General features: G+C 44.5%; 2 protein-coding genes across 2 annotated transcripts in view; both read left to right on the top strand.

Annotated features, from left to right (window-relative positions):
• The first annotated feature begins 181 nt into the window (after window positions 1-181).
• On the top strand, window positions 182-6,696 carry kdsr (3-ketodihydrosphingosine reductase). Its single transcript, XM_030402222.1, has 10 exons — window positions 182-693; window positions 1,665-1,754; window positions 1,935-1,991; window positions 2,126-2,191; window positions 2,284-2,379; window positions 2,912-3,103; window positions 3,417-3,500; window positions 3,588-3,671; window positions 3,804-3,905; window positions 3,992-6,696. Exons 1-10 carry the CDS (start codon window positions 505-507, stop codon window positions 4,109-4,111), a joined length of 1,080 nt encoding a protein of 359 aa, XP_030258082.1. The 5' UTR covers window positions 182-504; the 3' UTR covers window positions 4,112-6,696.
• Window positions 6,697-7,286: 590 nt separating this feature from the next.
• bcl2b (BCL2 apoptosis regulator b) overlaps window positions 7,287-21,213 on the top strand; it is a 30,269-nt gene continuing 16,342 nt past the window's right edge. The window contains exon 1 of the mRNA XM_030403249.1: window positions 7,287-8,449. Coding sequence (XP_030259109.1) covers window positions 7,901-8,449 — 549 coding nt within the window. The 5' untranslated portion in view covers window positions 7,287-7,900. The remainder of the gene's footprint in view (window positions 8,450-21,213) is intronic.

The following is a 21,213-nucleotide window of genomic DNA, read 5'->3' on the forward strand; positions in this document are numbered from 1 at the left end:
GGTTAACAAATAAAGATTACACAACTTAGGTCGGGTCGTGCTTATGTGTCATATCAGTTAACATACCTGGTGGCTGGCTGGGTGTGAAGCATAGGTGTGCGCCTAACTGAAACGGATACGACGAATGAGAGGGTGGCGCGTTGCATTGTGGGAGTTGTAGTTGCAGTGCGCCCGAGAAGTATTGGGATTCTAGAGAAACGCTCTCGGCTTTAGAACTACAAGAACCAGGGACAAGCAGTAGGCGTCCGTTTGCAGTGCACAGTTCGATTTGTTTTGGTTTATGCAGACTGCGCTTTGTCACGGGGTAGCCGAAGTCCGCCGCGATACTTTTACCTGGCCTTTGCACCTCCGACTCACTGACAGACCCCGGAGCAACTCCTCCTCCGAGGTCTGCGTTTCGCCACCCCCTTTTCACGGCCGCCGCCTGTCTCGTCGCTCTGTTATCGGACCCCAGAAGCTGGCCTGCTAGTTAGCAAACAAGCTAACGATTGCCTGATTTCACCCATGTCCTCTGAAGAAGGGTTGAGCTCATCGATCACGGATTGGTTTTTCATCAATTCCTGGTGGCTCCTTCTGCCATTCATAATGCTTCTCGTAGTTGCTGCCTTCATTGTGGCTTTTGTGTTGCTGTTATACATGATATCGCCTCTCATTAGTCCCAAACCTTTGAAACTGAACGGGGCCCACGTCGTGGTAAGTGCACCACAGTGCTAAAATACTTCGCTGGTAAAGCTTGTAACGGTAGCTAACGATCCACTCTAACGTTCTAACTAAGCTAGCTAGCTGAGTGCACGTCTTAAAGTTGCGGTGTTTAATGTTATGCCTCTGACACTCGCATCGATTGTTACAGTTAATAACCTATGATAACTTTTACACAGGAAACTCTGATTATTTGTGTGTATAATTTGTAACGATAGTCAATTGTCAGCTATGAGGAGTGACACACCCACATGACCAGTTAACGTCAAGCAACATTAATGAGCTAATGCTAACATCAGAACTCACTGCTAACGGTCACTATCCCTGAGATCTGCTAGGTTATGCAGTCTATTATGGCTGTATGCTCCCATCATGAAGGTTAAAACATTTAGTTCTAATTCAACATTGTTACTAGACAATTTTACTAGTTTTACCACATTTCAATAGTGGTCCAAATAAAGAATCCTCCTATATTTCTATGTTATTAGTTGTAACAGCACCTTTCTCAGTTTGACCAAACTGCCATGCCTGTTATAGTAAACTGCATTATCTTTTGCTTGGTGTATCTAATAAAAAGTCAACTGGGTGGAGTTGGACTCATTTCATTGTATAGATGTGGTAACCCCACAGCAGAATTGACTAACAAATGTCTAACTTTGTGTAGTTGCGCAACAATCTGGAAACATATGTAATACTACTCAAAATTAGTGAGGAATATTGGGATATTTTAGTGTTTCACTTAATTGTTGATTCTGTAACATCAAGATTTTTGATTAATGTGATGCAGCTCGTTTGACTTTTATTGCATAACCATGCATGTGTGCACCCACGTTGCTAAATCCCTAACTCATTTTGAGTAATGGATATTTCCAGTTAACCTCCTCCACACAGTCTATGAGTTGCAAATCAGCTACGCAACATTCCGACCTGTAATTAATTATCTTCTTACCCCTTTGAATTTTCAGGTCACAGGAGGCTCAAGTGGGATTGGGAAATGCATTGCTGTCGAGTGCTACAGGCAAGGTGCATTCATCACATTGGTGGCACGAGATGAGGTCAGCAGCACAGACTACATTCAATCATTCATTCCGTTGTGCCTAGCCTAGTAATAACTTGTTTGTAGTTGCACTCACCTGGATTCATATTCTGATGATTTGACATGTTTTTGAGGTGAAACTTGATGAGCGTTTGCACAAGATTTTGTAACTGATTAAACATGCACTTTGTACCTTTAGGTTAAGTTGCTTCAAGCAAAGAAAGAGGTGGAGAAATTTGCCATCAATGACAAGCAGGTATGGGTTAAGTGTTTATTTCATAATTATAACGAAAGACGTTTTAAATGATGTTTTAAACCTTCTGAATAGTTGTTCACACAAGCCTTTAATGTAATACATTGCATACAGTCACGTACAGTTTGCTCATTCAGGTGGTGCTCTGCATATCAGTGGATGTTTCCAGTGATTATAGCCAGGTGGAAAGTGTGATAAAACAGGTAATGTTACCCTCGTATCAGTAGTGGAAAGGATCAAATTCCTTTAATAATTCAGTGGTGAAGTTCTGAAGTGGCTTTTTCCTGTTGTGCAGGCCCAAGAGAAGCTGGGGCCCGTTGATATGTTGGTGAACTGTGCTGGAACGTCCATTTCAGGAAAGTTTGAGGACGTGGAAGTGGACCGTTTCAAAGTAGGTTCCCGGAAATTAAACCAAGACACAGCCATGGTCTTGCTTATGTTCAGAAGACAAAAAGCTGCCTTGAATTTCTAAACACAGTTTTAATTTAAAAAACATTCTCTGCTCATATTCACACTTGAATGATCAAAAAGAGTCATAATACTTTTTACTTGATGAATTTATCATACTCTCTCTTAAGTTAAGTTTAAGTTCATATTTTTCTGAGTTAATATGGAAACAATACTTACACCACTCATCTGGATTTTGCGGGGGGGGGGGGGATATGAGAATAAACAAATTGATCATTGTATTTTATTTACATCCATAAAACTTTGCCTTTTGGTGATCAGTCAAACATGATTTAAAAGTAATCTATTTCACTAAGACAAACATGGTAAACTGCCTCCTAAGACCACATAATTGTTCTGTATGTGTTATATACATTCTGTTTTACCAGAAATTGGCTAGAAATTTTTCATCAGCATTCAGGTCACTGTGCCCAACCATGTTATAACGTGTGAACTTGTGTCTCTTTTCAAAACAGAAACTGATGGAGGTGAACTACCTGGGTAGCGTTTACCCGACACGGGCTGTCATAACCACAATGAAGGAGCGAAGAATGGGCCGCATCATGTTCGTGTCCTCCCAAGCGGGTCAAATTGGCCTGTTTGGATACACCGCCTACTCCCCATCCAAGTTTGCCCTGCGTGGTTTAGCAGAGTCCCTGCAGATGGAGGTGAGTCTTTGGCCTCTCACGCTTGAATACCCCTTCTGTACAGATCTCCACTGCATACCAAGCAAACAGGGTGCATTCAGTCAACCTCACAATGCATCTAGTTAAAAAAATTCAGTTCATATGTTACATTTTTTTTTGTCATCTCGCTGCTGAGGGATGATGAGTACTCTGGTGTTAATATTTTAACAAGGATTCCTACTCTGTCTATATGGGGCAAGTTTAATGCCCAAAGACCTTCTTGTATTAAACGTTGTCATTAAGGCTCAGTGATAGGACATAATGCTCAGTGAGTGTCATTGTTCTTCCGCTCCAGATAAAGCCATACAATATCTATGTGACTGTTGCCTACCCCCCTGACACTGACACTCCAGGATTGGCTGAGGAAAATAAGACGAAGGTAAACATCTTTTTAACACAATACATAGTAACATCGTTTCACTTCTATTTACCCCGTATTTTAAGGCTTTTTTTTATTTCTTCGTAGCCTCTTGAGACCAAATTAATTGCTGAAACCTCTGGAGTTTGCCAACCAGACCAAGTGGCGAAAATCATTGTTCGGGATGCAGTGGTAAGAAATCCAGTTCACCTGCCACTGAATCCACCAAGCTTTTTTTTTTTTTTCCATTTTAAACATAAAGTAAACGACTTTAGAGGAAGATGGACAGTCATCAGATGCCTGTTTCTTCCTTTGCTCTTGTAGCAGGGGAACTTCAACAGCTCTGTGGGACCTGATGGTTACATGCTGTCAGCCCTCACCTGTGGAATGTCACCAGTCACCTCTATCACAGAAGGTCTCCAGCAGGTAAAGCCTGGCCTTTTTGAATTGTCATATTGGCAGAACTACTGTGAAATGTAGAAGTTCCAACATCATATTTCTCTACTGCACAGATTGTTACCATGGGATTGTTTCGCACCATCGCCCTCTTCTACTTGGGGAGCTTTGACAGCATTGTGCGGCGCTGCATGATTCAGAGGGAGCAGTCGAAAGCAGCTGATAAGAGGGAGTAACAGCAGCCTTACCTTCTTCACAGCCCCACCTTTACCTTTTCCTCCTCCTCCTCCACACCCACCACCCCACCCCCCTCCTGCAGCCTGTACTAGTGCACAACCGTAGGTGGGGATAAAGGCCGAGCTTTGAGTGCATTTCTGATATCAACTTAACAGATGGGATGAAAGAAAACGGTAGATGTTTACTCATTGCTTGTCCAGTTATGTAACACCTCCGTAGACTTCACACTTGTTTGTATTTTATTCTGCTCAAAGCATTTCTGTGACATTCTCAGTTAAATGTGTGTCCACCTGCTTCTTTTTGGGGGAGCAGCCTTACTTTAAGGGGATGAGGGCAGACTAAACATCCCACAGCCTGTTTTAGAGTAGGTATCAGGCCTCCCTGTCTCCACTTGCAGAGTGTTGTTCTTTTTTGCTGTTTTTTTTTTTCCTTTTTCTCATCGAGAGGAAAAGCAGCAAATAGCTTGTCTGACCGGTTGTGCCAAATACGGCTTGATGTTCCTTCACACCAGGGGCTATAGTGAAAACCAGAAGGGTAACGCTCTGTTTCTTTTATCTCCAAACAAGGTCCACCTTGTAGGTATTTAGCATATTTCACTAAAAAATGCCCTCCTTCTCTACCTTTTCATACCACAAGTCTTTGCAGGCAAAGCACCTTCCTGTTTGACTGAGTAACCTCTGTGTTTGGAACCAGTTGTGACCCCCGGCGATTTGTTTATGCTGTGGGATGTTTTGTTTTTTGTGCTCTGTGTGTGAACCAAGCCAGGATGTGATATCTGTGAGAGAGCGAGAAAGAGAGAGAGAGAGAGAGCATGTGTGATGTATTTGATTGTTTGTTCAATTTTACTAATGCAAAAATGATTCCAGAAGATAATAATATTCAAAAAATGTTAGAGGCACTGTTGAAGCAAAGGTTTTTGTGTAAACTCCGTGCAATGAATGTTGTTTTCGTGCGTGTGTTTGCTGTGACTGAGCCAACCCCCTGGGGAGAGAAAAGCCATTAGATTATATTGTCTCGGGAAGAAAAACACCAAATTATTTCTCACAATCCCATCACGTCGCATTGAGAGCAGAAAAAAAGCAGGTACTATGAGTCGAAGCCATGGAGTCAGAGCATTGTGGGGAAAGAAAAAGACAAGCACAGGAAATTTCACTTCTCACCTGTGAATTTGACTACGTCGAATACGTATGAAAGAAAGCGTTTCATTTTTACATGCAGTTGTGTGTGTCAGTGCACATATTCAGCCACCCTGGTCATGATCCTATAGGGATCCATAATCTGTTCGGGTGGTGCAAGTCAGGGCAGGGCAGGACTCGCTGGTTCGAGTCATGTCCCTGTAGGTCTAGTGAGGGCGCTAGAGATTTGTTTAACATAAAGGCCAAAATAGTAGGGGGGCGAGCATTATGGAAGTGTGATCCTTGCCCTTCTGCTGTCACGCTGTCATGCACAGTCGGGACTTTGTAGCTCCCTTAATATTGATTCCCTCCTGATTTCTGTCGAGCCTTGAATATCTTGTATTCACTGTTTTTTTTGTTTTTTTTTCCTATATGTTTTGCATATAGAGGGAGGAAAATTACAGTGTTGACTCTTGCAAGTCTTCCTTTGGTCCATCACAAACGGGGAGAATGTACTTTAATACAAAGCGTACAAATCAGAACATGAGAATATTATTTTTTAAATGCACCAATATTTGAATGCCAAAACGTGTTAAGACAATTTGTGTAGATGCAATGCATTTATTTGAGATTTATTTCGATGTTGCTGCTCTGTTGATCTTAGAGTTAGTTTCGTTGAAGCTGTGGAGCAGCGTGTGGACCCATTCTGAGCCTTAAGACGTGACTACTGATGAAGCTAATGCTATAAGAATGGACCTTTTCCGCAGAGCAATGTGGCTTAACCCACATGTTTGTTTACCAGTTCGTTTCACTTAAATCTTCAATACTTTTCAGTGTAAAATGCCAGCTGTTTTTTTTTTTGTTGTACTCTGTCGGTTTCCAGTCTTTGTATGACAAAAAGAAGCCTTACTGAAACCCAAGATATGAAAGTGAGAATGGATGACTCATGTTGGATGATGTTCTCATTTGATATTGGTTAAAGGCATACTGTCCTGCACTCAGAAGCTTTTCATTATTGTACATTTGTTGCCATTTAAACGTTCAGTTTTACCTTGAGGTAGCGACACGTAGTTGATAGAACATGTAGCCCATATAAAAATCAGTTCAGTTCAGACATTTTGTTTTCACCTTTAAGCTATGCAAATGAAGCCTATGCTTACCGTATGTTTGAGCATACATTCGAGATGTAAGTTCTGTAACAGTCACGCTAGTCCCCCCCCCCCCACACACACATTTGAATGGTGTCATCATCAGATACTTAATGAGGGTTTTAAGTATTGAACATGAAAGTCATAATGCACTCTTTTGTTTCATTCTTCTTTCTTGCGTTTCTATTTTTGTTTTTTCTGCCAAAAAACTTAACACCTTCACCTTGTGTGCCATTGAAAGAAAATGTGAGAAGTGGAACGTTTCTTTGTCTTATTTTCTTACATTATAAACTAAATAAATACCTGTGAAGAAAAACAAAATCTAAGTCTCGATCTTTTTGAGTTTTTGGGTGTGGAGTTGAGACGTCATGCGTGCTTTGTGATAGTAATTTCCCTCCTGCTATGAGCTACTTGACATGGCTTCAGGAGTGCCGTTGTAATAAAAAACATTTGTATTCTGTTTGAGCAGATTTTCTTCCATGTGGGAACTTTTTAGAGCAGCTTCTCTCCCACAATGGCAGGATTTCTTGACACAGTGTGTCCCATTAGAGAATAAAAGGGAATTCAGGATAAAGGAGACTAGATAAGGAATCAAAGAACAGGGAATCTGTATACATATTGTTGTACTGCGAGGTTAGATCTCCATCCACAAGGGGGTGGATGGACCACATCAAAGCAACCCCTCAGCAGAGTGAGATGCTCCAGTTCCCCTCATGAATTAACCAGGATCCTCTAACAGCTCTCCATGCGCATCTCTGGGTTAAGCACGGATGAAGCTGTTTGGATTCCACTCATAAAATTGATGCTTTAAAACGTGCAATCGTGAGAATAGAGGGGCTGTTAACGTTTTTTTTTTTTTTTTTTTAGTGCAGTTCCTCGTGTGCACTTGGAGTCTCAGAGCGCAGCCAAAGGAATTACTTTGCGTAGCTGACGTCAGGAAAATACCTCACCAGCAGAGTGCGGCCAACTGGCTGAGAGCAGGGAGCTGCTGAGGAGGATATGAGGAGCGATCGTGGAGGAGGACTCTCAGTCCGACCTTGTCTGGCTCACAGTCCCGCGCCTGGTTGTGCGTAAACGCTGCTAAAACAGTTGGCGGCGTATAAAAGCCCACGCAGGCGCGCACAACTTTGGCCCTCATTCATGGTTTTTATTCGCACGCCTGGGTGATGTGCACAGGAATAGATCAGCACTCCTCCAACCTCTTCCGCATATTGGATTTCTATGCAAAGAGAAGGTCGCCAACGTCCCTCCAAGGAATCGGGAAATGAGGACTGCTGCTGACACGGACTCAGTGTTTTTTTGACTTTGTTCACGTGTTCTCCGCTCAGTTTTGACCAGGAGCTTATTCCTTCAACTCGCGAAGCGTTCCGACCCCGTGCGGGATTATCGCTGCATTGCTCGTATATCCAGATATCGGCGAGTTTTGGATGCGCCCTCGCTGTGCACTGTACGGCGCGCAAATTCGATCATTATGCATTTAATTTAGGAGAACATCTGTGTGTACAAAGTGCCAAATTGAGCCGGAATGGCGAACGAGTGTAATCGCAACATTGTGGAAAAGTATATCTGCCATAAACTCTCCAAGCAGGGCTACGTGTGGGGGTTTGAGGACGTCCGGGACGAAGATGCTGCTAATAATGGGTCAATAGTTGCCCCTCCGCCGACTTTGGTCCGCCGGTGTCGTGAGGCCAGCACCGGGCCCGACAGCGAGAGCATCCCCCACCTCCACAAACGGCTCCCCCAGTCCGACCCGCACGCCGCCATCCACAGGGTCCTGCGGGAGGCTGGGGACGAACTTGAAAGACTGTACCAGCCGGACTTCACGGAGATGTCTCGGCAGCTGTATCTCACCTCCACCACGGCGCAGAGGAGGTTCGCCGAGGTGATAGACGAACTGTTCCGGGACGGCGTGAACTGGGGCCGGATTATCGCTTTCTTCGAGTTCGGGGGCACGGTGTGCGTGGAGTGTGTGTCGAAGGAGGACATGACATCGCAGGTGGACAACATCGCGGAGTGGATGACGGAGTATTTAAATGGACCTCTGAACAGCTGGATACAGGATAACGGGGGATGGGTAGGTCTCATTCCGTCTAGTTGAGCGCTTTGCAGCTGTGTGCCACGGGGGCGCAAAAGTCCCCTTTTGCTCTGGTTGAAGAGGTCTTAATCAATACGTTCGGTCAATGTGAACATGTTTGATGGAGATCAAAACCTTCGATCTGACACGAGTTACAAGATGAAGTCGAAACCGCAGCCGTAGTCGATCATTAATTTCATTAAATTCTCCAGATGCACCCATTACGCACGACAGCGCCAGGGCTCGAGATGGACGGCCTCACTAATGAACGGCTCTGATTGGCTGTTCGCGGTGGCTGTTAAACTTGCCTAACCAATTGGGCAGCGAGCTGCGTCACACCTCCCGACGCTCTAGATAAAGGCCGCCCTGTCAACTGCAGAGCCAGTGGTGTCCACGCTGCCGTCATGGAGAGGAGAGGAGGGGGCAGGGGGAATTAAAGTTTTACGAAAGCAGTGTTCAATGCGTAATATTAGAAAAAGAAAGAAAAAAAAAACTTTTCAACGTCACCATTTACCTGAAGTTGAAGGTTTATGCAGCAGAGTGCTCAGGTGCTGCTGCCATGTGATGCATTAACAAGAGGAAAGAGGCCAGACACATGTCACCAAACTGGAAACTATTGAAATAATGCGTCCAGGCCCCTGGGCACGGCTGGACAAGGCATCAGCACAAATACATGACACATAAACCTTCAGGTGGCAATCAGGAGAGGCATTCGCACTCTGCCTTTTACCTGCACACACACACACACACACACACACTCTCACACACACACACACACACTCATTCACAGAGAAATTAAATGAGAGTTAAATCAGGAAAAGAAAAGTGTGCAATATCGTATCTATTTGTGCAACAATTCTCCTCCTCTGCACAGCCGCACCTTCAACATCTATTCCGAGCAATCTGCCACGAATTAGCTTCTAATTAGCAGAATTGGCCCTTAATGAGAGCATAACATTTGTGTTGCCGTGTTATCTTAGCCGCAAGGTGTAAGAATTGGGTGGTGGTGGTGGTGGTGGTGGTGGTGTCGGTGGTGTTGGCGGCGGTGGTGGTGGGTCATCAATGATTCATATCGAACATTTCATCTCAAAGGGAAGGACCGTTTAACATTCCCCTTGAGTCTGCCTTGCCCCTGGAGGTGGCAGGTTGTGCCACATATCAAAGGCAGGCAACAGAGGGAGGGCCCTCCAGGAACACAGAGCGCTAATCCACAGCCGCCGTGTTTAACATACGGTCCTCTGTGCATCGAGGTTGGAACCCTTTTGTCTGCTTCTTCTTTAGACCTGTGCCTCCAAGCTGGCGCGGGCTGGGCTGCTCGCGGTCTCCTGAGCCTGTGCCCACTGTACAATAATGTAGGTCATCATAGTCTGTGTTTTCCAGCTGGGCGGAGATGGCTGTGTCTCCGCTCGCTCTGCATCCACTTTAGAGGGAAAGAGCATTCTTTTAATCCAGAGGATTATTCAGGATTATTTGAAAGCGTATGTTTCCACTTTGGGGTCATTTTGGTTGGATCTCTTGCTCTAAGCACAGAGGGGACCATATGCAAGTCATTTAAGCTCAAACTAGGCTCTCTAAAAACAATTTGAATACAGTGTTTATTAACATTAGCTCATGTGAGTTTACGCCTCGAGTGTTTTGAGCTTCAGTAAAGACAGAGAGGAGTCTGACTGAGTGTGTTGATTCATACAGGCTAACCATTTGAATGCCCTTCAGGTGGGGAATTTCCTGAGCCGTGTGTTTGTGTTTCAGTTATTACCTGAAATGTAATAACCGACACTGTAGTCACAGCGTTTTGTCTGTGCTCCACGCAGCATTTGTGAAATTCAGCTTCTCCTTTTTGTATTGACACGTTGCCAAGTGTTGCAAATATACAAACGTCCCTGTATCATTCGGGTCGTTTTCCCACATTGTAAAAACCTAAAGAAGCTCCCTATATATAAATGGCTGGGGTGTTTCCTGTATGGCCAGTAAAAGTTTGTTGTTCTTGTACTGATTTCTTCCTGAATTATGCATCCACACCCCTGGCTGCTGAGAATATCTTATCAGACATTCAGACATTTCCCCCCCCTGAGTGGTCTCAGGGCTGTAGCCAAGATTTTAGAGATACTGAGATCGTGAGTATCAGGAATCAAATGCTGGACTGGAAACAGTGAGAACAAAAATCCTTTTTCTTTTTTTTGGTCATAGATTGAATCTAAAGATGCTGGAATCCGGCAATAAATACCCCCATTGTATAGATTTTTAACTGTAGAATGTAACCCCCTTACCCAAATTCCCATAAAAGAAGGGGACATGACAACGGCTGGCGCTCTGGATACTATCTTGATATCTCTGTCAAGATAAAGCGATAAAGTGTGAAAGCTTTGAGTGGATTTCGGTGACACAAAAATACAAAATGTTTACGTCTAGTCTCCTCTTCTTGGACTTTTCCAAAGGGTATCCATCCATTTTGGGGTCACACATCTTGAGCGGAGTGAACTAGCCAACGGCAGCTACAGCTAGCAGCAGTGAGCGGTTACTCTGGTGATATGCTGCCTCCTATTCACGTACATATTGCACCTTTAATTTCATCCGCCATCACTGAGGTGTCTCTTGGGGGATTTGCGATAAAACACACGTTTCAATCACTGCAGCACTGTGAGGTTACAAACTGTAACAATGAACACATTGAGTAAACACAGTCATATGTGTGTTTTGACAGGTTGTGTTTACGGTCACTTACACTGTCCATTGTGTTATTGTATGAGCAAGAGGTGAGTCTTGTGTTTTTAAACAAAGGTGGGGGCTAATCAACCTCTTACTGACATTTTTGACATGTGAGAGTGGTGTGGAAACAGCCTTTCTATCAGCCACCCTCTGTTTCCTGTTGTTTTTGAGACAATTTGGGCCTAAAATAGGAGAGCCCACTAATCGTTGTTGAGTCTGAGCATCACCGGTGAGTCAAATATACTTTCAGTTAAACAAAATCTGGCTTTTAGAAATAACAAAGCAGTTACTGTATTTGCAAAACCCAGCTGAGGGTGAAACGGCTGCCACCCTGCACTGATTACTTCCCACTCTCCGGGATGTAAAACACTGTCCTTTCATTGTCCTCAACACTCCGTTTTCTCAAACGGTATGAATTCATCCTTTGTGGAGGCAGAGATTGCACTCATCAGGGGACGATTGCATTTCGGTGGCAGCCTCACCCACACACGGTGCACCTGTGTTTATTTACACGCCCTCGCTGTAAATACCAAGTGATTGAACAAAGTGGCAGACGCCGCTCGACTTCTGAAATTACATGCTTGACCTCAGACATTTGACTGACTGAGGGGGCGGCACCGAGCGAAATGCCAAAATGAAAACAGCGATTTCACAACTTTGGAAGGGCGACTGAGAACGGTTCCAGATATGATGCTGAGAAATTAATTTCTTGAGTTCAAACTGAAATATGTCACAGGATTAATCCGAGCTTTGGTCGTCCCTTTAATCTTCCTGTTGGGCCACCGCGAGTTGGTTTAATGATCTCATGACTTTTCATCGAGCACCATCATTATAGTTTGCGGGATCATGTTGTCGGAGAAAAATATGATTCTCCCAGGTCACTCTACGAGCAATCTTCTCATGGTTTCTGCAACCTAGATATTCTACTGTAGCTACTGTAGATAGCTACTGTCTACAGAACAGATGTCTGACGAACCAAGACAAGGCAAAGGTAACTGTTTGCGTAAACCTCGCAAGGAGGCCTTCGATCTATCTATGTTAGCAGACTAGGTGTCTCTGACCTATTTTACCTCCTAGTTCTCTGGCTAGAGGGGAGAGACTCTGCATCACTCCCCTTGCTATGTTGTTAAACAGATAACCATGTATGGGGGAGATGCTTCCTGAAGCTGTAAGATATAATTTGGGCATTTGGGAAGACTCGTTAGGATCATCATGGCAACACTCTGTGCAGACAGTCGTGCTGTTATTTTGCTCCTCCAAGATCTTGTTTAAGCTTTGAATATCTAGGTTGGCGAGACCATGAGAAGATTGCTCATAGATCAGTCGTCACTATCCTTATCCAGGCTTCAACGACTGTACAAGATACGTAGGACCTGCTATTGTACGGAGACAGAATGACCAGGGATCATATTTTTCTTCCACACTCGAATGGTGTGGCCGACCCACAGTGGTTGGGACCAGTCGGCATCCTATAAGGAAGTACTGGAAGCTATGGGCGTGATTACATTGAGGTCCAATGAGAGCAGCGACTTTTCATTAGATACCAGTGTCGGTTCCTAAAGGTTAGCATGCACTAGATACTGCTATAACATCAGAACTGTTTACTATTTCTTCATTTAAAGAAAAAGAACGGAAGTGTCCTTCAGCAAGACACCGAATCCCAAGGTATGTGTGTCTACGAATGGTTCACATAGAAGTATTTTGGGATAGAAATCGCCAACCTGACGAGCAGCACCTTGCATGGCAGCCTCAGTAATCAGTGTTTGAATCTGTGAACGTGAAGTGTTGTAAAGTGTTTGGGTGATCTGAAGAAATCAGAAAAGAGCTATATGAATGCCGGTCCATTTACGTCAGCTTGAGCTTTTTGTTTACCGCCAAATGGCAGATGTTAGCGTGCACTACACCGGATGACAAACGTGGTAAACATACCTGCTGTTAGCATACCACGCAGACATGAGCATGTAGCTCTGTGCAGCCTCACAGAGCGACTAGCAGGGTTGTGTCGTCTTTTCATAGCCGAGAAGAAGGAGTTTTTTTTTTAAGTCTCCAACTGCAGGATCAGATGTCTGAGGAATGCTGCTAGCCAGGTGGCCTATTTCTTTGGCTATTACAGGTGTGTGTCTATGTGAAAGGAAAACAATGCAAGTTGGCTTGGGTTGGGTCCATCCTGTGGGGGATTCCCTGAGCACAATCTGCTCGTCCACGGGTGGGACCTGCATGTTACTACGGTATTTGCGGGCATCTGGCTGCGCCCCCTCTCCTCCCTTGTCGAGGCTGAGTGGATCTGGGACAGCGCGGGGAAGTCATTAATCTCCATATAGGTGACATGTCTGCCGAGTAGAGGAGGGGGGGGTGGAGAAAACCCAAACAAACTCAGTCACAAAGGAGGCACATGCGGCTAAAAAAAAATCTCTCACTTACAAACAATTTGCGTCTTCAGGATGCAAATTTGATCCGTTAAAGACAACACAACACTGTCTGTGGCTACGTTCAGGAGGTGCTCATGGATTCCCCTCATGGACTATTTTCCCAACCGAAAGAAGTCTGTACTGTCACGCTTTAACAGTGTCATGAGCGCCATGCTATCGATCCATCCGTCCCAAGACAGAAATCCTCTTTCCACTCCGTGTGCTGCCACAGTCTCATTTTTTTCATCTGTTAATTTGTTGCTGTTAATCACACAAAAATCAGTGTGCGAGACCAACTCCACTCTATTATTTTCCAGCAATCAGACAGAGGAACAAACGATTACTCATGCAAATAGCATGTAGGGTGTTTCCCCTCCCACCCTTCATTCCAAAGCAGAGAAATAAAAACATAATTTCACTGCGTCTGACAATGTTATCTCCTCACGTGGACTCTCAGCTCTGTAATGGAGACTTGCACGCCACAGAAGAGCAGCCCAGCGTGGCGAGAAAAGCAGCCAAGATATTCCCCCTGTACTGTACCCCTTTTGCTGCGCAGGCCTCGGTCGCTCGCCATCTGCCGCTGCTGTGTTTACATCCATCAGCCCCGGCAACTGTAATCCCAGAAACATTTCCTACAGACGCAGGCAGCCCTGCATCGGTCTGACATGAATACTTTCTTTCACGAGCAAGGCCCGTAGAGATGTCGAAGACTTGCTGCTATCTGGGTCTCTTAGATGCTCCAAGCAGAAAGACCTTTGTTCCAGATATTCAGTCCTGCGTGTAGAAAGCACATTTAGCGAGCCTTGACAGTTCTGGCGATGCAGTTTGAGGCACTAAGAGACTGATATGGTCGGTTTTCATGCTGGGATCACGTACATCTGAACGTGTTCACAAAGGAGAATTGTAGATTTTAGTCCTTTTTGTGTCTAAACACATCACCCACAGAGCCTTTCACTGCATAGAACAACAAATATAAGGTTTTCTTGCAGCTGGATATGATGCAATGAATAATTTAGCTATTTACTCGAAAATTTGAGCTGCGATTCTTTTATTTTCTGACAATAAAATCAAGTTGAGCCTCAAACTGCAGACATGCTGTCAGTCTTAATTACAGAAAAGGCTGCAATCGTGAAGACAGAGTAACACTCGCTACAGCTAAAATTCACCCAAACAAAGGATTTTTTTACCATGCTGAGGACTAGAACGTAAGGTCAGGCATTCAGTTTGATCTCTTTCCAGCTTGACATGACACTCCTTCTTTACCATTCCACACATGCCGAGCATGTCTCTGACGCGATGTAAACATGCACCTTTGCTGTACTTGGTAATCGCTCTAGCAGCACACAGTTCTGTCGCCGTTTCTAGAACATCATTCTGGTGCTTTGTGAGTATTGTGTCTATTTCCACGACCTCACCTCTCCCCGCCCAAGAGACCCTCCGCCCTGTCCTGTGCACTTATTTCTGGGCCTCCTCAGGAGAGCCGGAGGAATGTCTGCCGGGGGAACAGCGACCGTAAATAAATATTGGAGACGACCTGGGTGTTTCTTTTCCTGAGCAGCCGGTGCAGGGGTGTGGGTGATTTTATCAGTGGATAATCATGACGTGCGTGTGTCTGTGGTTTTTTGTTAGTTTATTTTGTGCCTCGCGTGTACGCCTCCGGGGCCATGCGAGCCTACAGATTGTGAATCCAGCCATATGATTGTGTTTCCTTTTTATTATTTTTGCTCCAGTCAGTAATCACCTCAACCTGCTGTTTTTCCTGTTGCACGAGGGGGCACGTGCCTGAGCTGTTTAAAAGCACTGCTTTCCCAGTCAGCACACACACCGATGAATAATATATGGAGCAGATAAACTCGGACACTAAATGGATGTCCCTCAAGTAGAACCCCAAAGGCTGTCCGCGCTCCAGCCGAGAAATTACCTCCTCTTCATCCTCTTTCTCCCTCCTGTCTGTCACTTACCCCGCTGCCGTACACACACACAGTCATCTGCACACATCCACGTGCCCCAATCCCTTCACAAACAACACACTAATACCCTGATTCCTGGCTTTTAGTGTCAGGTAACGCTCCACATCCCTGAAAAATGCAGGGACACGTGAGAGGCCTCTAAATATAGAAGTGTTGCCGTCACTGCTCCCGTGTGGTCCTTTAATTGTCATGTTACACATAAATCCCTGCCCTGTTTGCTTCCGTGCTACGCTCACATCACAAACCCCGCCGCCACTCCGTGTGAAAAAAAAGAAGAAGAAAAAAGTCCTAATGAACCATTTGAGACGGCAGATGAAAAGAGTTTTTCCACCTTTCCTGTCATGGTGGGAGCTGGATAATGAGAAGCCTACCGAGACACTAGTTGACTTTGCCACTGGGCACACCCTTGCAAGCTGCGCAGCATATCAATATAGGGCAAGGTTAAACGGTTCCTCCCATTGTCTAGCTGCCGCAGATATTTTTGGGACGAACCCCCAAAAGGGTTTTAAAAAGAGATTTGATATTCTCAATTAATTTCTGGAGCAACAATAGCCGCTGCTGTTTGAAATGCAGCTGGGAGCGTCTCGTAAATGACTTTCTTGTTCGCAAAAGACAGAGCCTGTTGCATGCATGGGACAACCTTAACAGTCGTTAAAGGGTCAGTTCCCCCAAAATCTCAGACAAAGGGTTTTCCTCTGGGAGCGAAATCTCCGCAAAACATTGTTTCTGGGAAGCCTTTCAAGAGATTTATTTTCATTATGATGATAAAAAAATGATCATTCACCTCCACTGATTTGTTGTATTTGCAGAACACTGAGCAGAAAAGATTGTGAAGCCAGTAATTACCAATGTTTTAGCTGCTTACTAGCTGTAAACCAAACCGTTCTCATTCACAGATCGTCAATTACAACCGTTTTGCATACCGCTCTGCCATCTGTGTGAGACGCACCGGGCTTTCAGTTAACTCAAATGAACACCATAGGTGCTCGGAGCAAGTCAGGGTGTGGTAATAAAAAGAGAAAGAAAGGGAAGAGGCTGGGGTGGCTGAATGGGTCAAACACAAGAATTAATGCCAGTGTTCATTTTGACTTGTTTCTGGTGACATCATGAATTTTAAGTTCAACACTCCCTTTTGATTTTGGTTCTGTTTTGGTCTCCACTAACACATGCGGTAATTATCTCTCTCTTTAGCTGCTAAACACTACACTGTTCACCAGCTAGTCACTGATTTTGTAGGTTGAACCGAAACGACAGCATTGCTGGTTTTAAAATCAAAACAACGAGCCGAAAGTGGCTGAAATGCCCCTAAGAATTTATGGGGAACTGCAGTCCGGAGATATTTCATTAATCATTCGGACGAATCATGGACTGTTGCAGCTTACTACAGTGGAACTATCTGCACAGCTGAATACCACCAGCACTAAATAAAAAATATGTTTTAGTGATTTGTGTGAACTGATCCTTTAAGGCCAGTAGAGTTTATATATACCCACACAGACAGGCAAACACAGAAGCGGATGTGCTGGTGCAAATCAGTTATTTGCTTTCCACGAAATGGCTGTGTACACACTCACGCACATCTGCATACACACATGTACTGTGGCACATCAGCATGTGCACACAGAAGCGGATGTGGGAGTGTGAATCAATAATGCTGTGTTGTCACAGGGTGACATGTGAGCCATGGCAGGGAGCAGATGGCCCCAGGGTGCCTAGCTTCCTGTTAGCCGTGCCATTCAGCCTCAACACACACACACACACACACACACACACACACACACACACACACACACACACACACACGACAACCATCTCCGCTGGGATTTCCCAGTGCAACTAGCCACAGCACTGGCCATTAACAAACAGCATGCCATTATTGGCCCTTCTCTGAAATGCTGAGTACATGCCCTCCCCCAAAAAATGACAACGGCCAGATAATGGTAAATAGATTTCGGTGCCTCGTCCACAGAGGTCTGGGGTAAATAATTCTCCGGACCCCCTCCCCAATGTGATTTTTTGGCAGCAGAGCAAATAGCCCCTAGGAAATCTGATCCGTTACTGTGGACGCTGAGTGAGGTCAGCCGCTGCTCGGATATCACTTCGATTATGTTGTATTGATTGAGCATTTCCGATGGTTTGTGTTGGTATCTCTGAGCAAAGACTCAATTAACGCAGTGAACCTGTGGCTGTAAATGTCAGACTGTATATGAGGGCGATTCATCCAAATTGATGCTGTAGGAGAGAGAGTCTCTGTGGAAAGACCTTAGAGAGATGTTTTAGCACTTTTATGCTGACGGCTTTCAAGCGGTGTGTGTATGTGTGTGTTTGTGCCCTGACTCCCGGTAAGACAGCACCACCCTGCTGGCAGTCACCTTTGATGGCGACTGATTAGGTTTGAAGTGCAGAGAAAACGATACGCCCCTGATGTTTGGAAGATAAAAGCTTAGCCGAGGGAACGTTGCTGCTGCTACGTATCGTTCCAGGGCAGCGCTCAGCGCTCACGCAAACTCCTCGCCATTCTTAACTCTTGATGTTCGCCCATGCCAACAACCAAATCTTGTCAGCATGCTGCGGTGCACAGACATTTTGTCGCTGTCACAAGATAACCCCTGCTGTTTTTCAGAGGACTACCACTGCATGCCGCTTCTGACAGGGATATCTTGCCGGCAGAGGCGTAACCCAGTACTGCCACAGCGTTGTATTACATCAATTTCACTGGGTCGACTCTGATGGTTTGCTGCCTTTAATTGGTTGTTGGGCTGTCATTACAACTTCAAATAATGACAGATACTTCAAAGACAGCAGGGAGAGTAAAAACAAGGAGAACTGACAGTGATTCCTTTTCTTCTTAGGTATTTTGTTGAGCATTTTTTGGTATTTTTTGACAATGCAGTTATGATTCTTTTTTTGCGTGATGCTATCATCTCAGAGCAAATTTTTTATGATGCCTGGATTCAGTTATGTCAGGCGCCATTTTTCTTTATAGAGGAGCGTTAAAACTGTGACATGTCTAGACGAGTCTAATGTCGGCAAATTTAACCACCAGAAGTTTAATTAACTCTGCAAATTGACCTATTAAGTGCTTCATTTATCTTTCAGTGGTGAGAAAAAAAGAAGAAAGAGGCCATAAGTATGTTTTCTCTCTCGTTTAATCAACAGAATTAAACTGTACATTGTTAAAGGAAAGATCTTTGATTGTGCCTGGCAAATTATCAGCTAGCTTTCGAGAACTCATTTTCTGATACCACCCAATCTATCACAGCAGGCACTCAGGCCCCCTCGACCTTCAAGGTCTCCAGATTGGAATAAATGTGAATCCACATTCCAATCCCTGCACTGCAGGGAGGACAGGGGGTTAAAAAATATTCCTGGATGAAATGACTGGACTTCACAAGGTGTCTTTGATCAGGAGGTGAGGCTAACAGGGAGAGATGGGAAGGCACGCAAGCAGAGGAGGCTTATAAAGCCAGAAAACAGGCAGTCCAGTCCTTCTATACTGCCAAATGTGCTGCAGCCAGGTCGAGACTGCTGGAGTAATTGCTGGAAAAAAAATGTATGGATGGCTGGCAAAAATAAGATGAGGCCACCCGGGTTGAAAGAGCAAAGCCAAACGGAGCTGGTAGAGCAAATGACTTTGATTTCCTTGAGTTGGAGAAGTAGGAGTAGATTTGCTCACTCCATAGAAATGTATAGAGCAAACTTGGATAAAGTTGCCTGTTAAAGTCATCTGACTCAACAATCATCTGATTCTCAGCTGATCCATCTGCTGACTTAGAAAACAGAGGAATGTACTTGTGAAAACATCCACATGGGCATTACGTAGCACAAAATAAAACACTTTTGACAGCTGCAGCCCGATATACAGTATTAAAGTCCCCCTCCCGTAAAAAACTTGTTTTTCTTCTTGTTCCTACAGTTGAATGTTTGAGCTTCACTGTGTGCAATGATGTAGGTGCAGAGTTCAACACCAGGAGGCTGTTTCTAAATTCATCTACTGTCTATATGTACACCTAAGTTTACATTTTTTGTGTGCGAGAAATAAGAGGTGGCCCTACAAACACGATTTGTGACATCACAAACAGTTTGGAAGCCAGTCCTGGTCCAATATTTGTATATTCTGCAATTTTTTAAATAGGAAAAGACAACAGGGGCAGTTTAAAGGATTGTACTGCCATAATCATACTTTTCTTATGCCATTTGTTTGCCTGACTCTGTCCACCTCATGCCTCCCTTGTCCTCCCTTGTCCCCACTTGCTGTGTCTTCTTGTCCTCAAAGCCACAGCTGCTGTAAATCGCCTCCTTACTGTTTCCCCTGTCTGCAAACCAATCTACACCGGTCTCAGAGGCTGTGTTCAGTCAAAGTCTGGTCCCCTACAACGCACATGATTCTTGCTGTTGTCGGTGTGAGTTACCTAGAAAAGATGGAGCATGGGGAATGTTTGCTAACTGGGAACACGTTGGCGAGACGTCTACTAGTGGGAGGACTTCTCTCAGTTAGCAAATGCTACCTATACTACATCTTTTCAACATTACTTCTCTTCATCGGACCAATGTTTGTCAAACGTATACGTGCTATCTGTGCTCCCTGTTAGATGGCTGAACCCAATTGGGCTGAACCCAATTGAGCTGAGCCCCGTCACCTGAATATTACTCGCCCTGCAACTCGAGGACATGATCCAGGCAGACTCCCTTTAGCTAATAGGGCCACTTAGCTCCATGGCTAATGAGCTTCTCGCTAACGGCAGCTGGTCGCTGTAGGCAAAGATAGCTACAACGAAGAGTATAGTGAGAAGCAGTTTGCGGTTATGTTCCCCCCCTATGGCTGCTTAGAGATACCTTCGAATTCTAGTCATTTCTTACAAATTACAGCTTGTATACACACACAGAGAGGATCTTTAAATTCTGAGGCAGTATATTCTAATATTCACTGCACATCAGCGTCAACAGCTCACAACAGGCAGTCAGTGAATGCCACTAATGACATTTTCCATGGATTATTCCAGAGAGAAAATGCCAAAATACAAAAAAAAAAAAAAAAAAACTCCTCTATTATGAAACTGACATGTGCCTTATTAGCTTTCTGCACATTCTCACAGCAGACCTTCAGTGTCACAATAGGCAACTTATTATCATTCATCAGGTAGGCTGTGCTTGTTTTCCTTTTGGTCTCGGCACACAGACGGAGAAGGTCACACAGCTCTCAGCGAGTCAACCTGCTCCAGATAGTTCAAACAATCGGTCGTTTTTTAAAGCGCGCTGCTCAACACGGCACTCTCCAAAAGTCTCATGTGAGTCTCATTGAACTCAGAGGATAAAGGACCAGAAATATAAGTATAGTGTCAACCCGGGGAATTTAGCTCCTTGATTAGGTTTTAATAACATCCATTCTCATGTAAAAAAGAAGGATTAAATATAGTTATTATATTACATAATGCGAGTGTGCGTTGTAGCTGTGTTTCTCACAGTCCGCCCCGTTATCTCAAGGTTCATTCCTCCTCGTATCAGGCCTCTCGAGCACACACAGTGCAGTTGTTTGTCTCCACACATCAATGCATTCCTCTCATTCCTCTCTCCCCCCGGATGAAAATCAGCTGGTTGCCTGAGAGAGAGGTCATTGAACTTTTCCCCAGTATTCCAACGCTGAGAGGAGAAAAAAGGAGGAGGAAAAGAGTCTCCTCAG

The sequence above is a fragment of the Sparus aurata genome, chromosome 21 (assembly GCF_900880675.1).
Source record: "Sparus aurata chromosome 21, fSpaAur1.1, whole genome shotgun sequence".
In the NCBI taxonomy this organism is placed as follows: Eukaryota; Metazoa; Chordata; class Actinopteri; order Spariformes; family Sparidae; genus Sparus; species Sparus aurata.

Bases quoted from the DNA above. Each gene is read 5' to 3' on its own strand.
- kdsr (XM_030402222.1), top strand. From the start codon at position 505: ATGTCCTCTGAAGAAGGGTTGAGCTCATCGATCACGGATTGGTTTTTC. The intron at 1,755-1,934 runs GTCAGCAGCACA...TTGTACCTTTAG, and splicing joins CATTGGTGGCACGAGATGAG to GTTAAGTTGCTTCAAGCAAA. The intron at 3,501-3,587 runs GTAAACATCTTT...ATTTCTTCGTAG, and splicing joins CTGAGGAAAATAAGACGAAG to CCTCTTGAGACCAAATTAAT.